Raw genomic sequence first — 19,836 nt, forward strand, 5'->3', positions numbered from 1 at the left:
TTCTATTGTCACCAGTCAAAGTACTGGCTTACTGGGATGACCAGGGCTTAGTTCTTTCTTAGTGTTGAGGACAGTGCAAACATCCATGACTAAATATTAAAAGGTCTCATCAAAGCTGATTATCTAATCGGTGGTCCACTATATGAAGCACAGACTGAAAGACTGACATAAAACATAATGGGAGCATCCCTAGAAATATGTAATGGCCTTGCTATGAGTTACCTGTTATGAGTTTCATCCTTTGCTAGTGGTCCTAATGACGAACTTGTGTGGAGCTTCAACCAATTTTTTACTATTTTTATGTTGGGGTTTTTTTATTGTAGTTTTTAAGCAGCATAATCCTGCACCAACCAGTAGCATGCAGAGGACCCAAATGGACTTCCCTTTTATTCCTTCAATGGTTGCTACTTTGCTGTGACAAGAACTCACAGCTAGGGCCAATAATGGTCCAGAGAACAAATCAAAATGAATGGAGTTAAGAGAGTTATCAAATCAATTTCAAATTGATTTTTACTGTTGTTCTGAATTTTTGTTGCCTGCCTGTCCTCAATCCTGCAAGAGAACAGAACATAATGGACAACAGTCAATCCAGTGAGGTGGAGCAGCCAGTGATGACATCACTGAAAAACACGACTGGACACAGTAAGGGAACAAATAACACTTGAAAGCTCAGGACATATCTGCAACTAGCAGCACAGCTATAACCTCAGAGGACAGAGAAAAGTATCTCTCACCAGGATACAGAATAAGTAAATATCAGGCCTGGTGTACATCATTGGCATAGCCATGCCAAGAAAGAACTTGTGCTGGCAAACCTGTGATTCTCCAGTCATGCATGTGCACCAGGAACACTTAACTTGAACATGAAAGACTCAAAGAACCAAGTAAAGACAAAGAAAACATGATGTTAAATATTGCTGTGGATCAACACTGCAATACACCTGGGCAAATCTTACATCATTGAAAAAAACTGAACTGTAGGGAATAGGCCTTTAGATAGAATATATCTATCTCAAAAAGGGCGCATGAGACGCCTCCTCCAGCCGTAGCATATTAAGTCTCTGTGCAGAGGAACAGACAAAGGAAAAGGAATACAAAGGAAGGACCTGTCAAGCAGGTCAAAGGAGGTGAGTCTCCTCATCTTCTCCACTCTCATGAGACCCCACCTGGAGTACTGCCTCCAGTTCTGGGGTCCTCAGTACAAGACAGACATGGACCTGCTAGAGTGGGTCCATAGAAGGGCCACAAAAATGGTCAGAGGGCTGGAACACCTTTCCTGTAAAGAAAGGCTGAGAGAGTTGGGATTGTTCAGCCTGGAGAAGAGAAAGCTCTGGGGAGACGTTATTGCAGCCTTTCAATATAATAAAGGGGGCTTATAAGAAAGGCAGAGAGAGACTTTTCACCAAGGCCTGTAGTGATAGAAAAAGGAGCAATGGTTTTAAACTGAAAGAGGGTAGGTTTAGCCTGGACATAAGGAGGACATTTTTTATGATGAGGGTGGTGAGACACTGGAACAGGTTGCCCAGAGAGGTTGTGGATGCCCCCTCCCTGGAAGTGTTCAAGGCCAGGTTGGACGAGGCTTTGAGCAACTTGGTCTAGTGGAAGGTGTCCCTGACCATGGCAGGGGGGTTGGAACTAGATGATCTTTAAAGGTCCCTTCCAACCCAAACCATTCTATGATTTTATGATTCTATGAATCCATTTCTAATAGCAGAGTGCTGTAGAATGTATGCCAAGTTCTCCTGCAACCTCTGTCTTTGTGGAGACGTAATGTCTCTATCCCTGGTACTGCAATGATGGACAGCTGAATTTTTAAGTGAATGACTCACTACAGTCATGCAGAAACATGGTAATAGGGTCTCACTCAGTTGTACCCTAATTTATCATATCTTTTGCCTCATGTCTTTCTACTGTCACATGGACAGCTGGTCTGGAAAGCAGGCTATTAATCAGTCTCCGCTGGTCAGAGGAGGCCAGTAACAATTCTTATTCAAATCCTTTAGGTTGTCATTCACATTTCTTATTTCAGCATGTATTTAATCTGAAAACACTGGTCTTCCTTCCTTGTGCTTACAGGCACTCAGTGCTCACTGTCAGACCCTGCACATTCACGGAGTCCATTTTACAATTATGTGAAGCCAACATTACTAGCAAGGGCTTGTGTCCTGACAGTGATTGCCTAGGTAGCAGCAGTGGTAGAAAAATAATAACGAAAAGAGAGGAAGGAAAGAGGAAGGAATAAGCAGTTCAGCAAGAGGTGTCAAGAGGTTCAGGTTGAGATAGAAGCGTGGACAAGCCCAAGAGGAAGAGAGAGACATGTATGTGTATTAGTGCAAAATTAATAAGTGAAGTTCTGTGAGCAGGCAAGTTGCAAAAAAGAGAGAAAATAAGGTTACAATTGGTAGAATCTCCTAAAAAGGGAGATATGTGAAATATTGTGTATCAAAGGAAACATTCAAAATCTTATCAGGATAGAAAGTGATAGCCAAGCAAAACATCTGATAGTTACTAAAGAGTAGGGATGAAACTATCAGTAATATCAGAGGCTATTGAGGATCTGGAACGGATAACAATGACAAAAATTCCTACAATTGGTCAGAAACTGGGAGAAGAGACATTTCAATGAAAACGTTGTTGGAAGCCACAGTGAAAGATGAAGTCACAGAAAATTTGTAAGTAAATGGCTCATATTATGAGTTTGAAGGTGAGGGGAATTCACTCGCTAAATGGTGAGTGAACAGAAAGATGCAATTGATGGGGACTCTCTGAAGATAAACGTTCCTGTACTTAGTAGTTATACCTAAATAGGTGCTGCCTTAAGTTATTGGGGGGGGAGCCTCTTGAGGTGGGTGGATCAGAAGTACAGATGGACACTGGATGGTCAAAGAAAATAAGGTTTCATGATCTGCCAGTGGTAAAAAAAGAAGGAAAAAAAAAGGGGAAAGAGAGGGAGAGAGAGGGGAAATGAGGGAAGGAGCCACTTCAGAGCTCCAGCAGCCAAGAGAAGGAAAAGTGGTGTATGGAAGAGAACTGCATGATTAGTAAGACATCTATGTTAATTTGAATCTCAGCACACTTCACATGGAAGAGCCAGACAAGTGCCAACAAAGAAACAGTTCTGTGGCATGAGAACAGAAACAGAGGAAAGGGAAAACAGTTCTTGGCTGTAAAAGAACAAAAACGGATGGAATCATGCAATAGTAATAACATAGGAAACCACTTCAAGGAGTAAACTAGAACCAAATCTAGAATAATCTAAAAATATCTCAAATTATATTTAGAATAGACAGAACAAGAAATAAAATAACAAGAATATGAAAAAATAATCTGCCAATTACTTACCACTGGAATCCCAACAGATCTACTATAGAAATCCAATAGTTTTTAGAGGACAGTATTAGTAGTAGCATGACTTCTAACTGGGAAGACTAAAACTCTACAGACTAGCTTCACCTCACCAAGCTCTAACAGCTGTGAATGAGCAAAGATGCTCTAGTCTCCCTTGCACTTCAATGGTCAGCTCAGATTTTAGTGGATTTAATCATCACCTTATGCCATGCTTCCTCCTCTTTTACTTACAAGAAAGCCCAGGACAACAGGATTTCTGATTTGGCACTTATTCTGTGATTTTGGGGAAAGAATTAAGAATGAGCTCAACTCCCAGGGTGGGCCTTATGAAGTCCTGTCAACAGATGCTGTGCAGTGCAATTTCAAATAGGGCAGAGTCACTTGAATTTTCCCATATAATTCCTTTCACCTGCAGGGAATCATTAGTAACTAAACTAGCAGTTTGAATAAAAGTGGAAAAGTTGAGCTTGAGACTACATAAGTTCATGAGCTGAGTTTCCTTTCTATTTATTGTTTCAAAATTAGGAAAATAAGCTTAAAGCATATGGTTTTAAAATCAACTAATTAATTCCTGCCATTCTCTGGACAAAGCTATTTAGACTAAAGGAGAGAGTTTATTTGGGTAATAGTGTGACCTAGAGTGCCTCCTGCACAGTAAAAACTTGGACACAGGCTCAGGTGTTGAGGTGATTATTCATTTAAATGTGAGGTGCTCTAGCCAGCAACAAAAATTAAAATTATCACTGTATCCTTCCTAATAAGGTAGAATGGAATTTTGTCTATAATTTCCAAAATGTGAAATATAATTAGCAATATTAACATTAAAGCATTGTCATCAAATTATGTAAAACATGAATGACATAAACAGAAGACATATTTTTAACCATGGAAGATGAATTTTGGTTCCCAACTACTTAATTTATAACAAATATGACCCAGTTTTTTAGTGCTTTTATCTGCTTTTATGTGCTTTATACAAAATTAAATTTCAAATTATTCTTTAGCTACACATTCATATTATTGAAGTACACTAAATATTATAAACTATTATTATGGCTGGTTAGGCATTCAAACTAGAATTTTCCATATATGCCTACATTCTGCATGGCAGACACCTTGAAGAAATATTCCCTGTAATTAGAATTTTTATGGACACAAGGATTATGAAGAAATATGCTTTTTTCTTACATAGATATAAGGAATATAATAAAATGTGTCATTGTTCATACAAACTACTTTGTTAATATTAATAATCAAAGAGTCATTTTAAATATAAAGCTAATAAGATCTAGAAAGAGGGTATTCAGGACAGATACTACTCACCTGTTTTTAAAATACCATATGGTATGCATGCATTACATATCTAAAACTAACTTGAAATACTGCTTAACACCAACATACATTACTGAAAAAACCAAAAAAGTGAGGTTTTCACTGTCAATATTAAAATGAATCATCTGCATGTAAAATTACTATGACAATGTATCTCAAGCATTTTAGATTCTTTTATAATTTTACTACTTCTTTAGAAAACAGACATATCAGTGTCAGCAAATATGAAATATTCAAAAGTACTGCAAGCTATTATTACCTTTAGGTAAAATACAACATTCTCAGTAAAACATCAACTGTACTAAACACAAAGCAAAATTACCTAATTTTTCAGGTTTTCTTTTAAGTGTTCATATTCTTTAACGAACACTGATGGAATTTGGGGTATACTACAGCACTTACATTTATGCTATTAGGTGTATTTAATCTACTTCACTGTTAGTGTTTCTGAAGTTTTAAAATAAATATCCACTAACATATCCAATATTTATAGAGCTTGTTTCTTACAAGAATCTATAATATATTATAATTAATCAATTATGTCATCAGTCTGTAGCGACATTATGTTATAAAATCAGGGGGAACAGAAAGTTATAAGCTGTCAAGATATTATATTATATTATATTATATTATATTATATTATATTATATTATATTATATTATATTATATTATATTATATTATATTATATTATATTATATTATATTATATTATATTATATTATATTATATATTAACATATACCCCCACAGACATTGCCGTCCATATTTTCACACTGTCGATCATCGCATTCACAGTTTTTGCCATGAACTCTGTTGTCTCCTGGAGGGAAACAAGTGCATTGGCCACATTCACATCTCCCTGTAAGAATAAACAATAATTAGAGACATGATTTCAGTAAAGTAAAATAGATGAAATAAAAAATAAAACTTATTCTACAGCCTACCCCCCAAAGACAAACTACCAGCCACTGTATTAATTAAAGTATGCACAAAAACACTATTAAAAAGAACCAACACAGAACTGTCCCTCCTCCATGGCAACCAGAGCGAAGTGTATCACTGTTATATCTTGGTGGAAACAGCAACAATAAGCAATCATTGGCATTGTATGTTTTTCATATCTCAACTTTGCATAACAGAGCTATGGCACATGCTTAACTGCATGATTAACCTCTATAATTAATCTAAAATATTTAACACATACCTCAGAAACTCCAAAATGAATGTGATTAGAATTAAATAGTCTGTGCACAGGGCTATCTAAGATACTTTCTATTCATGTACAGACGTCTTCAAATACTCTGTCAGGCATTTGGAAAGCAAAAATCCCTATAATTTCTCTAGCCTAGACCCGAGGAAATAGAAATCAAAAGCACAACCTCTGTCAGTCATCCTTTCCATCAGCCTGTTCACAGGAGAACACCCCAGAGCTAAGATCAAGGACAGCCTTACATTGCACACATATGAGATAAACTCAGTTCAGGGTAACACTGGTTTTGTTATTTCCTAACTTGTAAGAGTTTGCCTCCACATTTTTTAAATTGTTTTAATGACACTACTGTGAGAATGCTCTAAATATGACACAAACCATTGATCAAGGTAATACATTTGATGGGCTTGGGAAAGGATATTGTGTGTAAAAAAAAGGGCCACCAGATACATGGATTAGGACACAGAAAAGCCTGTTCCTCTTGATCTAATTTAATCACAGCATCAGTGAGGCTCAACCTGGTCCTGGATACTGCTCTACTGACTGCAGAACCCCAATTTACAGTAGGAGAAAGCAAAAAAATTCGCCAAGTTCATTATGTAACCAAACAGTTCAGCATGTGCAACATTTTTTCACCATTTGATGAAATATTTTGCTGAATGGGAAAGGACTGTTAAGGAGAACCTTAGTGGGGCTTTTCTAACTAGGTTTGTGACAATAAAACCTTTTAGGTCAACATACTGCCAGATCATTCTTAATCTTTTTTTTTTTTTTTTTTAATTTCTAACCTAAATCTGTTACATTTGTTTTTCAAAAAAAAACCCAGTCTAATTAAGTTGGAGTAGGGGAAATCTTATTACTGATGGAAAAAATTTATAGCTGCCATACTCTTCATCTTCCCAAGCATCAATGTACATTGCACATGACATTCTGTACGTCAGGAATCAATCTAGAAGGACATTTTATGATCAACTTAAAGTGCAAGTATCTTAAAGAAGACATGCTGATAGAGAGAATTAACAGCAAATACTTCATGATACCTTTATAATACACAGTGTTAAAACTATGTCGCATTGGCAATTACATGAGGCTATTGGTTCCAGAAAGAAACTTAGAGGAAGCGCATCTACCACCTCACGAAATATAGTTGTATTTGGTAATCAGGTCAACATTTAAGATATCATTGTCTACAGAATGATTGATGTCATCTGCCTGCATTCTCTAAACTATAATTATTTGCCAAGGACAGCTATATTAGAAACTGGAAAAAAAATCATTCCTTAGTACTTAAATATACAGAGATTTTTAATTAGTCCAACTTGTAACTATTTAGGGCTTTCACAGTCTCTTTTTATGCATCCACCTTAAACAACCTGGCTACTTTTACAAAATTGTCACATCACAGTGTCCCAAAGCACAGTCACCCGTAGACAGATAGGTACCCGATGAACAGGACCCATCTGTTGTGAAGACTCTCTAAAATAAACAAAAGAACCATCTTTAACAGTGGTATTCTGGCCAGCTAATGCTATAATAAGGAAGATGCCTGAAGGACAATGAAATCAGTTTAAGCAAGTTGCTTTGAAGAGAGGAGTCAGCAGAGATGGAAAATCCTCCAGAGAGACGAGCAAAGGAAGGTTCTGTAATGAGGCTCCTGCATGTTCTGTAATTAAGCACTGCCTTCTGTAATGCTTAATTTAATAAGTCAGAATGACCTGAGAGCCTAGTGGCTGGGCACTTGCACTGGAATGGGAACAGGTTCCTCTCAGTTCCTGCTGCAATTAGTATTTATTCATTTTAGTTAATGTGCAACAGTTTCACCAGGGGAAAAAAAAAAAAGAAAAAGAAAAAAAAAAAAGGGAGGAATATCCCATCCCTAGGCAGATAGGGTATATTTTTGTCATGTAAGAGATACAAGCTCAGGTTGTCTACTCAAAATCAAGCACAAAGGCGATTTAGGCGCTTCTCAATCTTCTCAGCTAATGAATAAAACACCAACACATACATTCAAAAAGCCCAAATTCCTTGTTGATATCTGTGCCTCATATTTTATTTTGGTGTTAAGTTCAGGGTACGATTTAGATCATCTGACTGTGGACCTCAGCAGAACTGAAAGTGTCTTGAAAATGGATAGAAACCTCAGTCAGTAAGTGCTCTGGAAAAGGATTTCTCTGAGCTGTTTCTTTACTTTTAAATATGCAAAGATACAGTTGTAGTAGTTTAGTACACTGCTGCTGAAATTGATACTCATATTATTAGTTCATCATTCCTTTTCTTTTACAAATGTGACAAAATCAGCACCATGAATATGAGAAGTGAATTTAGTGGTGGCACTAAATAATTGCAACTTCGTACTGACTTTAAAAGTATATTTTACCCCCAAAAGTACTGAGATTTGGGTTAGATTATGTAAAGTGGGCTCAATCTGTGGAGATAATTTAACAGTGAATTAAAGTCCTATTGCTTCTGAACAGCTAATTACATAGGATGTAGTAAATGTAAACGTCAAAGGCTCAGTTTATCACCATATAGATAAACACAAAAAATAATAGCATTCTGCAGCAGTAAATGTCAGATTGCTTTTCTGGGAAAAACAGGATAAGATATTTGCAGGGTAAACTTGCTTCAGCCATACTACCACTTTGCCAGATGTATCTGCTACTGAAATAACAGAAGCCACACCTTATTCTGTGACCTTCTTCTCTTAGTTATTGTGCTAAAATACTTACCATACAAATTCAGTCATTCAAAAGTAAGTTGAAGCTCACATTATACTGAAAAGGGATCAGCACTTTACTAAACATACTCTTTCTTTGTCTAGAATAATAGGTTTACCATAGCAACCTGATTATAGAGAGAAAGCTACTGCCAAACACATCCTAAATTCTCTTTAAATTCCAGGGCATAGAGAAACAATTAAACACAGGAGGACTATAATATTCTGCACTTTTCTCAACTGTCTGTGCAAGAGCTACACTTTATAAGTAAAAAGAAACAAGTTCACCTCAGACATTTTATAGCAAGTGGCTTCCTCTCCTCCTTGCTAAACAGGGAGAGTAAATTTCATTGTCTAATGACTTCAGAAGAAGGAAGCTTTATGATGGAGGTTGCATTAGCTATTAGCATTGAAAAGCTTAACCTACTTATCGCAATGCAAGATTCCAGAAACAGAATAATTATACAAGACATTTATTTGTCTACAGTCTTAATATTTCCTTGCACTCTTTCCTCCCATTGAAGTCAATAGGAGTATTAACTTATTACTGATAATTGTTATTACTTGAAGACTGAAAAAAGATCAGCTTAGGCTGGGTTTTCTTGTTTTTAAAGGGAATTAAAGTATCTCATTAAAACACATAAGTTTGTTAGATAACTGACTAGAATTCTAAAAATCTGTGCCTTAAGCATTTAGCTTTTGAGTTTATTCAGCACTTACTATACCATTTTTTTATTCCTCTTGTCCAACATTTATGAAAGCATAACTAAAGTAAACAGTTCCCTGCACTTATATTAAACCTGCTCCCATGCAAATCGCTGTGACCATTAGCTGCATGGATTCAAGCTGACTGAAAGTCTCTTTCATACAGGTAATTTTCATTTTAAAACACTCTGGTAGAAGTATATAATTTGTGTAATAAAACATTTTTTCCCTGCTATTACCAGCAAAAATATCAGGAAGAAACAGTAATAGCTTTCAATGTAAAAATAAACACTGAATATAATAAGAGGTACTTCATTGTCTTTTCCTGTCTGTAACTCTACAACATATTCTTCTGTGCATGGTGCTGAATTTTTATCTTCTAAATGAAAACAAATAAAGTAAGTAATTTCTTAACTGTTTATTTTTGTTTGTTTTTTTAATCTGTAAGGAATACAGCACCAAATTGCACTGACTTTGTGGTAAAAGCAAACCAGGTTCATTGGTACTTCTGACAGACAGTGTTCCAGGCTAGTGATAAATAGAAGGGAATATGCCTTTAGGAAGGACTTTTCTGCCCCATGGCTGTCCCAGGCTTAACATTTGAAAGCATTACCTATCAGAAATTGCAATTTCTTTGTTATCAAGCAAATCAGGCAACCTGAGCACATACAGTAAAGCTGCTGTGTCTTTCTGACAGCAGAACCCATTTCATGCTGGATGGGAACAGATGATCTAAAATGATGTTCAGAAATGGTAAATCAGGGAAGTGGGATGGGAAGATTTGTACTGAAGATCACAAAGTTTCAGGGGACATAGTGGGTGGGGGGAAGCAGATGTGACTTAAGGAAGTAATAGATAGGATGTAGCAGCTTCAGGTAAGGAAAATGAAAATTCACTGAGTGGTGGAGGGAAGAAAGACCAGTAAAGGAAATAAATAGTACCACAAAATGGGCAAACAAAATGCAGCACTTGCCAAAAATAGGGTGGACAATCACATCATGCCTTGCTCAGTCTGAGGCGTTAAGAGCAGTGCAATCCAGCTGAGCTTGATCAATGTGGAGAAATTTATAGACTCAAACAGAAAACAACTAAAGACTTCTCAGTGGGCACACATAGGGTTTTTTTGTGCCTGTCCTATTCCCAAAATGTCCTGGAATGACTTCCCACACCTAGAATGGCTTCTCATTTAAAAAAGAAAAAAAAAAAAAAAAAAGTCAAAATATTGTACTGACTAGACAAGAAGTAATTCTGCCTTATACATGAAGTGATTCCCAGCTTTTAAAATGCTGGTTATTCTTAGACCTGGTTGGTTGGATGGTTTAAGAGGTGCCAGAAAAACTTGGAAGCATTTTTAATATGTGCAAAAGTATCCTTGGAACCTCTTTAAACACTTGAATATGTAGCTGATCTCACACAAACTGAAAATCTCGGGATTAGTTTCTTACAAGGATTTTGGGCAAGCAAGAGCAATGTTCTACTTGTAATATATGAACAATGTCATCTGCAACCTCTAGTTAAGTTGGGAGAAAAAAATAAGTTTTCCCCTTCTAAAAAAGCTTTATGAACTTAGTACAGTTCTGTTTGTCTCCAATGCTCCAACATGTCTGAAGTTTTGTGACAAAACAGCTAGATAGGCCAGCATAACTGGTGCTACCTCTTTAGCAAAAGGAGTTCAACATCTACATGAACAAATCCATTCTGCTGGAGCTTTCTGCACTGTAGTGCTATTTTACCATCTCAGAAAAATGAAGACTATGCAAGCACTTAAAAGCAGTTTGTCCTCTGTACAGAGTGCTCAGCTGTCACTGCAGAGTGAGGAAGGTGCACTGTGCTGCTCATCACAACCTGACGACCTTTATCACAGGTAGCAATGTCAGTTCATTCCTGGTGAGCGGCACAGTGACACGAACAGAGGTGTACATGAGATGTATCCATAGTGTGGCATCCTGGCTCTGCTGTGCTCTGCACCTCATGAGCCTTTGCAGGAAAGACAGAAAGCCAACAGACCAGGAGAGGACATCTTGTACAGCAATTTCCTCACATTTGAACCATTAGATGGGCATATTGATGGTTTTGTATTTTAACTGAAGCTACAAGAACCACAAAGGATTTCTTTTCTTAGTGTGCACAGGATTGCTCTATTAGACTGTTGGGGGTTTGGGATAGAGGGCTTGGTTTTGTGGAGATCTTCTGGTGAAAATTGGGTGTTCCACACCAGGTTCAAGCAACAAGCACTTTTTTTTCTGCAGTATATTGTGAAAAATAAAATTGTGCATTTATTTCTTCATACAGAAGAAAAATGGGCTGCAACTATTACAAGAACAACTAATTGTTTGGATTTGGGTTGGGAACTAACTTTCTATTTCTAAATCAATACACAGAAAACAAACATGCCTTAAGTCTACTCATAAAAAGAGATTATTTGCAGCATGACTGACCCAAGACCTCAGCTAAACATATAAAACACATAAAAGCCCCAGAGAAGAGCTTAGCTGAATCATACAGACATAAAATGAAATGAAAATTGCTTTAATAAATCTAATTTCCAAACTTCAGATTTTTGAACTACTTTTTTTCAATAATTTTGTACACTGAAGCAAACTTTTATCATCAAGCTCTGAGATTTTTATTTAAATAGCACCAACAGTAGCTAAAGCATGTAATTGGGTTAAATATCTCTGTTTTCCTTAGTCTTACTAGGCACCTCTCAACTGCAATAACTGCATCAGCTACTACATTAGTACTATCAGCGAGGCTGAAGTAACTGCAAACAACTAACCATTATCATATAAATATATCACACAGAAGACTTGCATCCATAACTGCTAACTTTTTGTTCCAGGTTGCATCATCTCACCTTAGGCCCATATGTGGCTTCAAAGGCCAGGATACTTTCAATAATTGCTTATGTTGATACACCTGGTTTTATTTTAATTTCCATATCGTGCTTGGAAAACATACTCCAAATCTGTGTTAAGTGCTCAGTGACACTGGGCCATCCAGTGCTACATGGAACATCATGGTCCCAAGTGAAAGGGCTGGGAATGGGTTGAAAGGCTCACATGGTGTGTGCAATGCAGGGAGTGTCACAGTGGCTCTAGGGACTTTGCTGTGTACAGCTTCTCTTACCCTTTTCCTTTAGGAGAAAGTACCTAAAGTCCCATGTCTGCTCATAACTTACACTGTCTTGCAGTGGCTGTTGGTATAAAAATTTGGCCTAAGGAAAACAGCAGAAATTCACAAATTAAGAAATTCTTTTGTTAAAGCTGCCCGAGACTTTCCACTATCATGTGTATGTTTTTTGAAGTTGTTCATTAGTAGAGAGTAACAAGCTGTCCTTCATATAATAATGTGTGTGTGTTTTTCCTCAGACAGAAAATGTATGCTTCTTTTAATTGTTTAAAAGTTGAATTGCTTTATAATGTAAAAGACTATTAAAAAAGTTTTTTCTTATTAACTTAGTTTTTCCTTAAGGGAGGAAAAAAAAAAAAACCAAACCACAACACAGAAAACAAATATCCCTAAAACAAAAACCCTGGAGAAATAAAAGATATGTTACCCAAACAACAGAACTCTCACAACACTGGAAGCAACTGAATACCCAGGATTGTAAAAGCAAGCGTTATGCAAGAGCAATTGCAAATGGCTGAGACTTGCCCTCCGCTTTAGTACACACAGCATGTATGACTGGAAGCCTAATTGCACAGTTGGCATATGGCATCTGAAGTAAATGCTCTTCCTTTGTGACAGCCTAATAGTGAAATACTTCTTTAGATAAATCCACTCAACAGCACCACTTTACAGATTTAGCATCAGATAGTCTTTTACAGCTCTTGCTGATCAGCACTAGTGATTTGTACCTTCTTTTCCATGTTGCTTTTCTTTTCCTCTTTTTTTTTTTTCTCCTCCCTCTCTTTAAACATTTAGGTAAGAAGCATTACTGTGTTGCTAGTTTCCTTTTCAGATTGTTAACTTGTTGACATCTGCTATCATCATCAAGCCGGCATGTCTCCTCCATCTGCCTCCTCTCAGAAGCAGTGCTTTGAGGATACACTCCTTGAAGGCTGCTATTGTGTCTCTGCACAGCCAACACAGAATTTCTAGAGGAGTTCTAGAAGAGGAGATGTCGAGAACACCCCTGCCCCCTTTGCAAGAGCAAGATTGTAGCTGTATGCCTCACTTTTCCTGGTGACATCTTCATCAGGTCTCCCATTGGGGGCATGCCCTTGACAATTCACTCACTATATTAAGGGGACAAGTAGGACTACGAAGGCAATTACTTCTCTGTTCAAAAGAAATGTGATAGTCAATGTCACCCCACAAAGGAGATATGTGTGAAGAAGACAAGAAAGAAGGTGGCAAAATGCTTTCTAAAGAATGTGTAGTTAAGGCAGAGAACAGTGGAAATGGAAGAGGAGGAGGAGGAATCCGCTGGGAGAAGAGAGAAAAACGAGACAGCATGGCAAATATCACTCCAAAGATGTAAAATCCCTAGAATTCAGCAAGTCATCATCTGATTTATTTCTACCCTTCCTCCCCTCCTTTCTCACCCCAATAAAAATAGTTCCTCTTTCTTCCATCAGCCTCTTTCTTTTCTGCTTTTCTCTCTACTCTTTTTTCTCTTTCCACTTTGTCCAGTGGCCCCTCCCCTCCTTTAAAATGCTGGGTACTGAACATTTTGTACTTCTACAGATCACCTCATCTTTCAGATCACCCCATGTTACCTTCTCTAGCTTGCACTGAGCTCTGTCTTTTCATCTCTTTTTCATTATTTCCCTCCAAAATGCTTTCAATAACTCAAACTATCAAGAAGAACTCCTGTAAAGAGATGCCAATAAATCAAGTAAAGGATACGTGGCATTCTACTAAAACTAACATCTTCTCCATAGAACATGAAAAATGAAGTATTGTGTTTGATTTAAAGGACCTGACTAGAGAATGCTTTTCCTTCACCTTGACAGGTATCAGGAAAAATAAGTCTCATTTCCCTTTCAGACTGTCCAACTGTCTGAAGCTTACCATAAGCTGCTGTAAAATATTTTCTAGCAAAATCCAAACATAATAAAGAGGCAAAATCCAACAGCACAAGATATATGAAACACAAAGACATTGTTCAAGAAGCTGTGATGGCTTTTGAGCCATTTACAGCTTTATACATTTGACTGCCTTATCACCCAGAGGATTGACTGCTTACCCCTTTTTTACATGATCTGCCATGTAATGAGTCATAGCACTAATTCCACAGAGATATTTAATTTGCAGATTAATTTACTAGAAAATGTCAACTGCTTTGTGGAAGTTTAATCACCAAAATGTTAACCTCGTTCACTTCCTGCTGATGCCTGTTGTTTATTAGGTAGTAAATTTCAAGATATTTTAGGGTTGTAATACAAGCCTATCTATTAAAACGTTTAAACTCCTAGAGACTCTGCTCTTTGAAGCTTTAGCCAAGATTAAAGAGCTTTATAATGACAAAACAACAATATGAAAAGATTCAACTGCATAGCAACCATCAATATTATTTGCAGATAACAGACTGCTAAATTCAGAAACCATGGCAACAAATGACATCACACTGTATCTACCTTATTGATTAGCTTTCACCCCAAGATTTTTTCCAGAAATGAAAGACATTACCTAGCAACTGCATCATCTACTGAGTTGTTCCAAGTTAAAATGCTCTTACCTTCACTTGTAAGCAAATTTTTCCTTTTTGTTGCCAACTGGCCAGATTGTGCACTAGCCTCTCGTTACAAGGCTCTCTATTTAATCTGTTGTAAAGACACTGCCTTATGGCTCCTAAAATCTTTGCCCCAAATGTAATTGCATCTGTGAAATAATGCTCCTTCCCAGCACCCAGAAAGGTTGGCTCTGAGGAAAAGTATGTAATGTCTAAAGAGGGAATTAAAGGCATGATCGTAACAGCTTTTAAAATGCAAACTTTATTTTTAGAAAACGATACAATCCTTCATTTTCTCACTCTCTGATTTCAAGTATTAGTAGTAAGTTCTTTGTTGCAGGTAACCCTGAGTATACTGATTTCAGGAAGAGTGCATAGCAATAATAAAACAGTGAGCCAGGAGTTATCAAAGGAGACCAGCCAGACACATTATGTATCACCCTACAGTGTACTTGTTTAAACTTCTTGAAAGTAATACCGTCTTTGCTCATCTTGATAGGGCACCATGAGCAGGCAAGGATACTGTCTGTTAAGACTGATTTAGAGAGAACAGGTATAACTATGAGCTTCGCATATTTATACTCAGCCTCCTTTTTGGAGGACGTGAACAAAACCCAGCAATTAAAGACAGTTAGCAGTTTTCAAGCCAGTCAAAACAAATGCAACAAGTAATTAAAGCCTACCAGTGAGGTCACACTATTCCTGTAATATCTGCCACAGAAAAGATGGATTTGTGATCAGTCTCCAAACCTTCCTGACAAACACAACAATATTTTGAAACACTAAAATTAAGGTATTCTATTTTAATTAGTTAACTCAAGCCACTGTTATGAAGAGCCTAATACTGAAACAACTGTTTATACATTAATATTGTTGCTAGTTCTGAGAGCAAGAAATCAGGTTTATAGTGTGCACTAGGCACAAAATTTCTAGAAGGATCACCACTAAATAAAACATATGCTCCTGACAAGATTTCTGCTTTAACTGGAACTGACCTTCATTTTGACAATCAGTCACAAGCAACAGATTTACCTGTGTGCTTAAGTCAGAACTACAAAACACAGCAGTCTCACCGTGCAGCTGCCTGCCCCTTCTCTACCACCTGCTTTCAGCCCTGACCTGCATTGCCACCAGCTACTCTGTGTCTGCTCTCAGTGGGACAGCCCACTGAAAATGCTGACAGCCAGGAAATGTGTCTGGAAGAGCCTCAACCCTTGGTCAGTGTCACCCACTGGCCAGGAGAAGAGGAAACGTCACTGATGAGCAAAAGAGGTGCCTGAAACTGAATGGAAACTAGGGACCAGGAAAGTATTTTTCACATCACTTCAGGGACTTCTATACTACCACACAACATGAACTTCTGGGAGTGCCAGGGAAGGTTTATATAACTCACAATTCTTCCTATAATTCTTCTCTCAAAAGAGGGAGAGAAAGAGAAGAAAGAATCCAACATTCCCCAGAAAGCATTAAAAGCTCTCCAGCAGATGGAGAATTCAAACCATATGACCAGTCATTAGTCCCTTCAAAATTTCAGTCAATATGATTTTGAGGAAAAATGGTCACATAAAGTGTCAGTAATATGCTTGATATTAAATACTGTGTATCTTTTGTTTTAAGGATATGGCTATTCTTCTTTGTCTTTAAAAGTCACTGTTTAAAAAGTGAGAATTTTATCAACATTAATATATGGAAAAATTTAAGATTAAAATAAAAATAACAAAATGTCAATTTTTTATAGCATCGGAAACATTCTGAAGTCAAATGAAGCAAAAATAGAAAAGCTAAGGTCTATTATATAAATCAGAGAGTAAGAGGATCTTTTACAACTGATTAAAAATGTTAAGACTGTAAAGCCTGATAAGTAGTGTAGGGAATTCTATGCTAAATTGAAAACATCTATCCTCTTCTGTTTTGGAAATAAGTATAGATATTACACAAAGTATTGCTTTGTCAATCTCCTCAGTCATCATGTAAGAACACAAGGACAACGCAGATAGTGCTTTCTACAGACCAATTGCTTTATTAAATATTTAAAAATTCATCAGAAATAAGATTGCTGGCTAAAAAAGCAATCCCTTCAAGGAAAAAGCAATATTCACTGCAACAGTTTCTAAAAAAATATCTGCTAAGTAAAAGAACAAGAGAAACCTAGACCTAGCCAGTGAACTGAGTGGTTCTGAGTAGAGAAAGAATGCATCAAATCCATCTGCTGTAGCAATTTGTGTGCCTTTTCTCCCCCAAAATACTTCGTCTAAGCAGGTCCACTAAATTGTAAACTAAAACTGCCTATTCCCCACCAATGAATATATGAAGAACATGGTGTTTCCAGAGATAGCAGTCATTATTACAGAAATCCAAAGATTTAGGAGAAGTTTTTTGCAACTTCAGAGCAAGGTTACTCCAGTGGAAAGGAAAGAAAGAACTCAACCCTTCAGATAAACCAGGCTTGTGGAATAAACCCTACAAAAGTCAATTTCAGTACTTTTTTAGCCTTAAGAAAAGGTCACTGATAAAATAGCCAGTGACAAAGTCAGCAAAGCAGAAACACAGTGGAGATCTCATGTGAATTTAAAGGTGGGAGAGGTTGCTGGGAGCTTTTTCTTTCTTTTTTTGTGCTTTTGCATTTAAAGGTAGGAGTAGGAAAAGTTATCTAAATGATTGCTAAGGCAGCAAAAGATGGGACATGGAGAGAAGACCATTACAATGACTAGTTACATTTTGGTAAGCACACTCTGGAATATGTACATGTAAGAAATGTAATCTAACAGGTTTCACCAACGAAAAGATCCCAAGACTAAAGCCACAGCTGAGGATGAAGGCAAAATTTGGATGGGGAATGAAAAGGCAAGAGAGAAGAGGGAAGGCCGGATGTACTGAAAACTTGCAAATCTGGCAAACAAGAAGATTTTGACAGCAGATTCCTAGATGAGGAGAATGGGAAGCATCTGGCCATGAAGTCAGGATACGAAAGCAAAACCAGTAACAGAGAAGAATCAAAATCACAGGATAAGTTCAGAGTGCTCCAAGCACCCTGAAAAATGAAGAAAAGAAGATGTGAATGGAAGGAAAGAAGAGCAAAGACACCTGCAAATCACAGAATCATTTAGGTTGGAAAAGACCCTTAAGATCATCAAGTCCAACCATTAACCTGCCAAGTCCACAACTAAACCATGTCCCTAAGTGCCAAGTCTACATGTCTTTTAAATACCTCCAGGGATGGTGACTCAACCACTTCCCTGGGCAGCCTGTTCCAATGCTTGACAATCTTTTAGGTGAAGATTTTTTTCCTAATACCCAATCTAAACCTCCCCTGGCACAACTTGAGGCCATTTCCTCTTGTCCTATCACTTGTTACTTGGGAGAAGAGACTGACACCCACCTCACTGCAACCTCCTTTCAGGTAGTTGTAGAGAGCAATAAGGTCTTCCTTTATCACTGAGGAACATACAAGGGAGGCAGGTAACTATCAGAGCTCACAGAAGAGTAAGTAGGTGATGGTGTGAAAACAGGAAGTGAGGTCATCTGCCAAATGAAAGAACAAAGGAAGAAGGAAAACCTGTGACTGACACTCAGCAAAATAAGGCAGATTAATCTCAAAAATACAAGGGTATGCAAAAGGGGTGAGGATGAGTATCTCTGAGGAAGATTCTCCAGCAAGTGGAAACCCAGGGGTCCTCAGGAAATTGTGTCCAATTTGCAGAAAAGAAGTGGCATTAAAAGAGACAACCACTAGCTCAATCAGTGGTGTGAAGAGAGAAAAAAGCTGTATTATCTTCTAAAAGCAAAATAACATCTGTCCAAGTCAAAATTACTTTATCTATGGGAAGAGCCAACACATTTTTCCATAATAATAAATAATCAGACCCCATTTCCAAAGGAAGACAGCTCTGATTAATCAAGATATTCACCTTGCTGAACTATGAAGCAATGTATCATTTTACAGACTGCTGAGTCTACAGAAACACTATTTCCTGCACCACCATGGTTCAGAACTTTGCCAGCTGATTTTTATTGTCTAAGAACAATTTTTCTGTCACTGTTATGGCCACATTTTCTCTTACATAGCGGCACCAAACCACCTCTGAACTGCCATAGGTTGTAAGGATTGAATGGTGGCCATAACATGTGGGAAGCATGGTGGCACAGTTAGAGATCTTGTGCCGACCTGGAGAAAAACAGTGTTCCCCCTTGGCTGTTCAGTCAAGCTAGATCTTTCTTTCAGTAAAAACAACCATCCCTCTATGCTTACTTGTTATAATTAGAGAGGGCATCAGGGATCATGGTGCATGGTTGCACCTTCTGAGTTTCACCATGGATCTGAATTTAGGCAAATCATTAGCAATACACCTTCTCGTATACAAGAATGAAGTGGGATTACAGCAGCCAAGAGCAGAGCACTAGCAACCAGTGTATTAAAAGCAGTCAGCGTGCAAAGTAGTGTTATGAAAAAAAAAAACAACACCACAGAATCACAGAATCACAGAATCATTCAGGTTGGAAAAGACCCTTGGGATCATCGAGTCCAACCATCAGCCCTACTCTACAAAGTTCTCCCCTACACCATATCCCCCAACATCTCATCTAAACGACCCTTAAACACATACAGAGATGGTGACTCCACCACCTCCCTGGGCAGCCTATTCCACTATCTGATCACAACCTATGCCTTGCAAGAAGGGGAAATCTTCAAAGAGCTTCTCCAGATGGAGAAAGACAACATGGGGGGAACTGCCCCTTACAGCTGCAAAATACCCTTTACCAGCTGACAGAAGCTCTTGTGCTGCTGTGAAAGTCAGGCACTCCTGGCCCTTGGCTCCTGCTGCACTCAAAGGAGCCACAAGAGCT

At 37.7% G+C, this 19,836-nt stretch overlaps 1 protein-coding gene across 1 annotated transcript in view; it reads right to left on the reverse strand.

Moving 5' to 3' along the window:
* The window catches only part of ITGBL1 (integrin subunit beta like 1), a 153,941-nt gene that overhangs the window by 15,884 nt on the left and 118,221 nt on the right, over positions 1 to 19,836 (reverse strand). Inside the window, exon 8 of the mRNA XM_074815359.1 lies at positions 5,423 to 5,539. Coding sequence (XP_074671460.1) covers positions 5,423 to 5,539 — 117 coding nt within the window. The remainder of the gene's footprint in view (positions 1 to 5,422; positions 5,540 to 19,836) is intronic.

The sequence above is a fragment of the Strix aluco genome, chromosome 2 (genome assembly GCF_031877795.1).
Source record: "Strix aluco isolate bStrAlu1 chromosome 2, bStrAlu1.hap1, whole genome shotgun sequence".
Taxonomy (NCBI): Eukaryota; Metazoa; Chordata; class Aves; order Strigiformes; family Strigidae; genus Strix; species Strix aluco.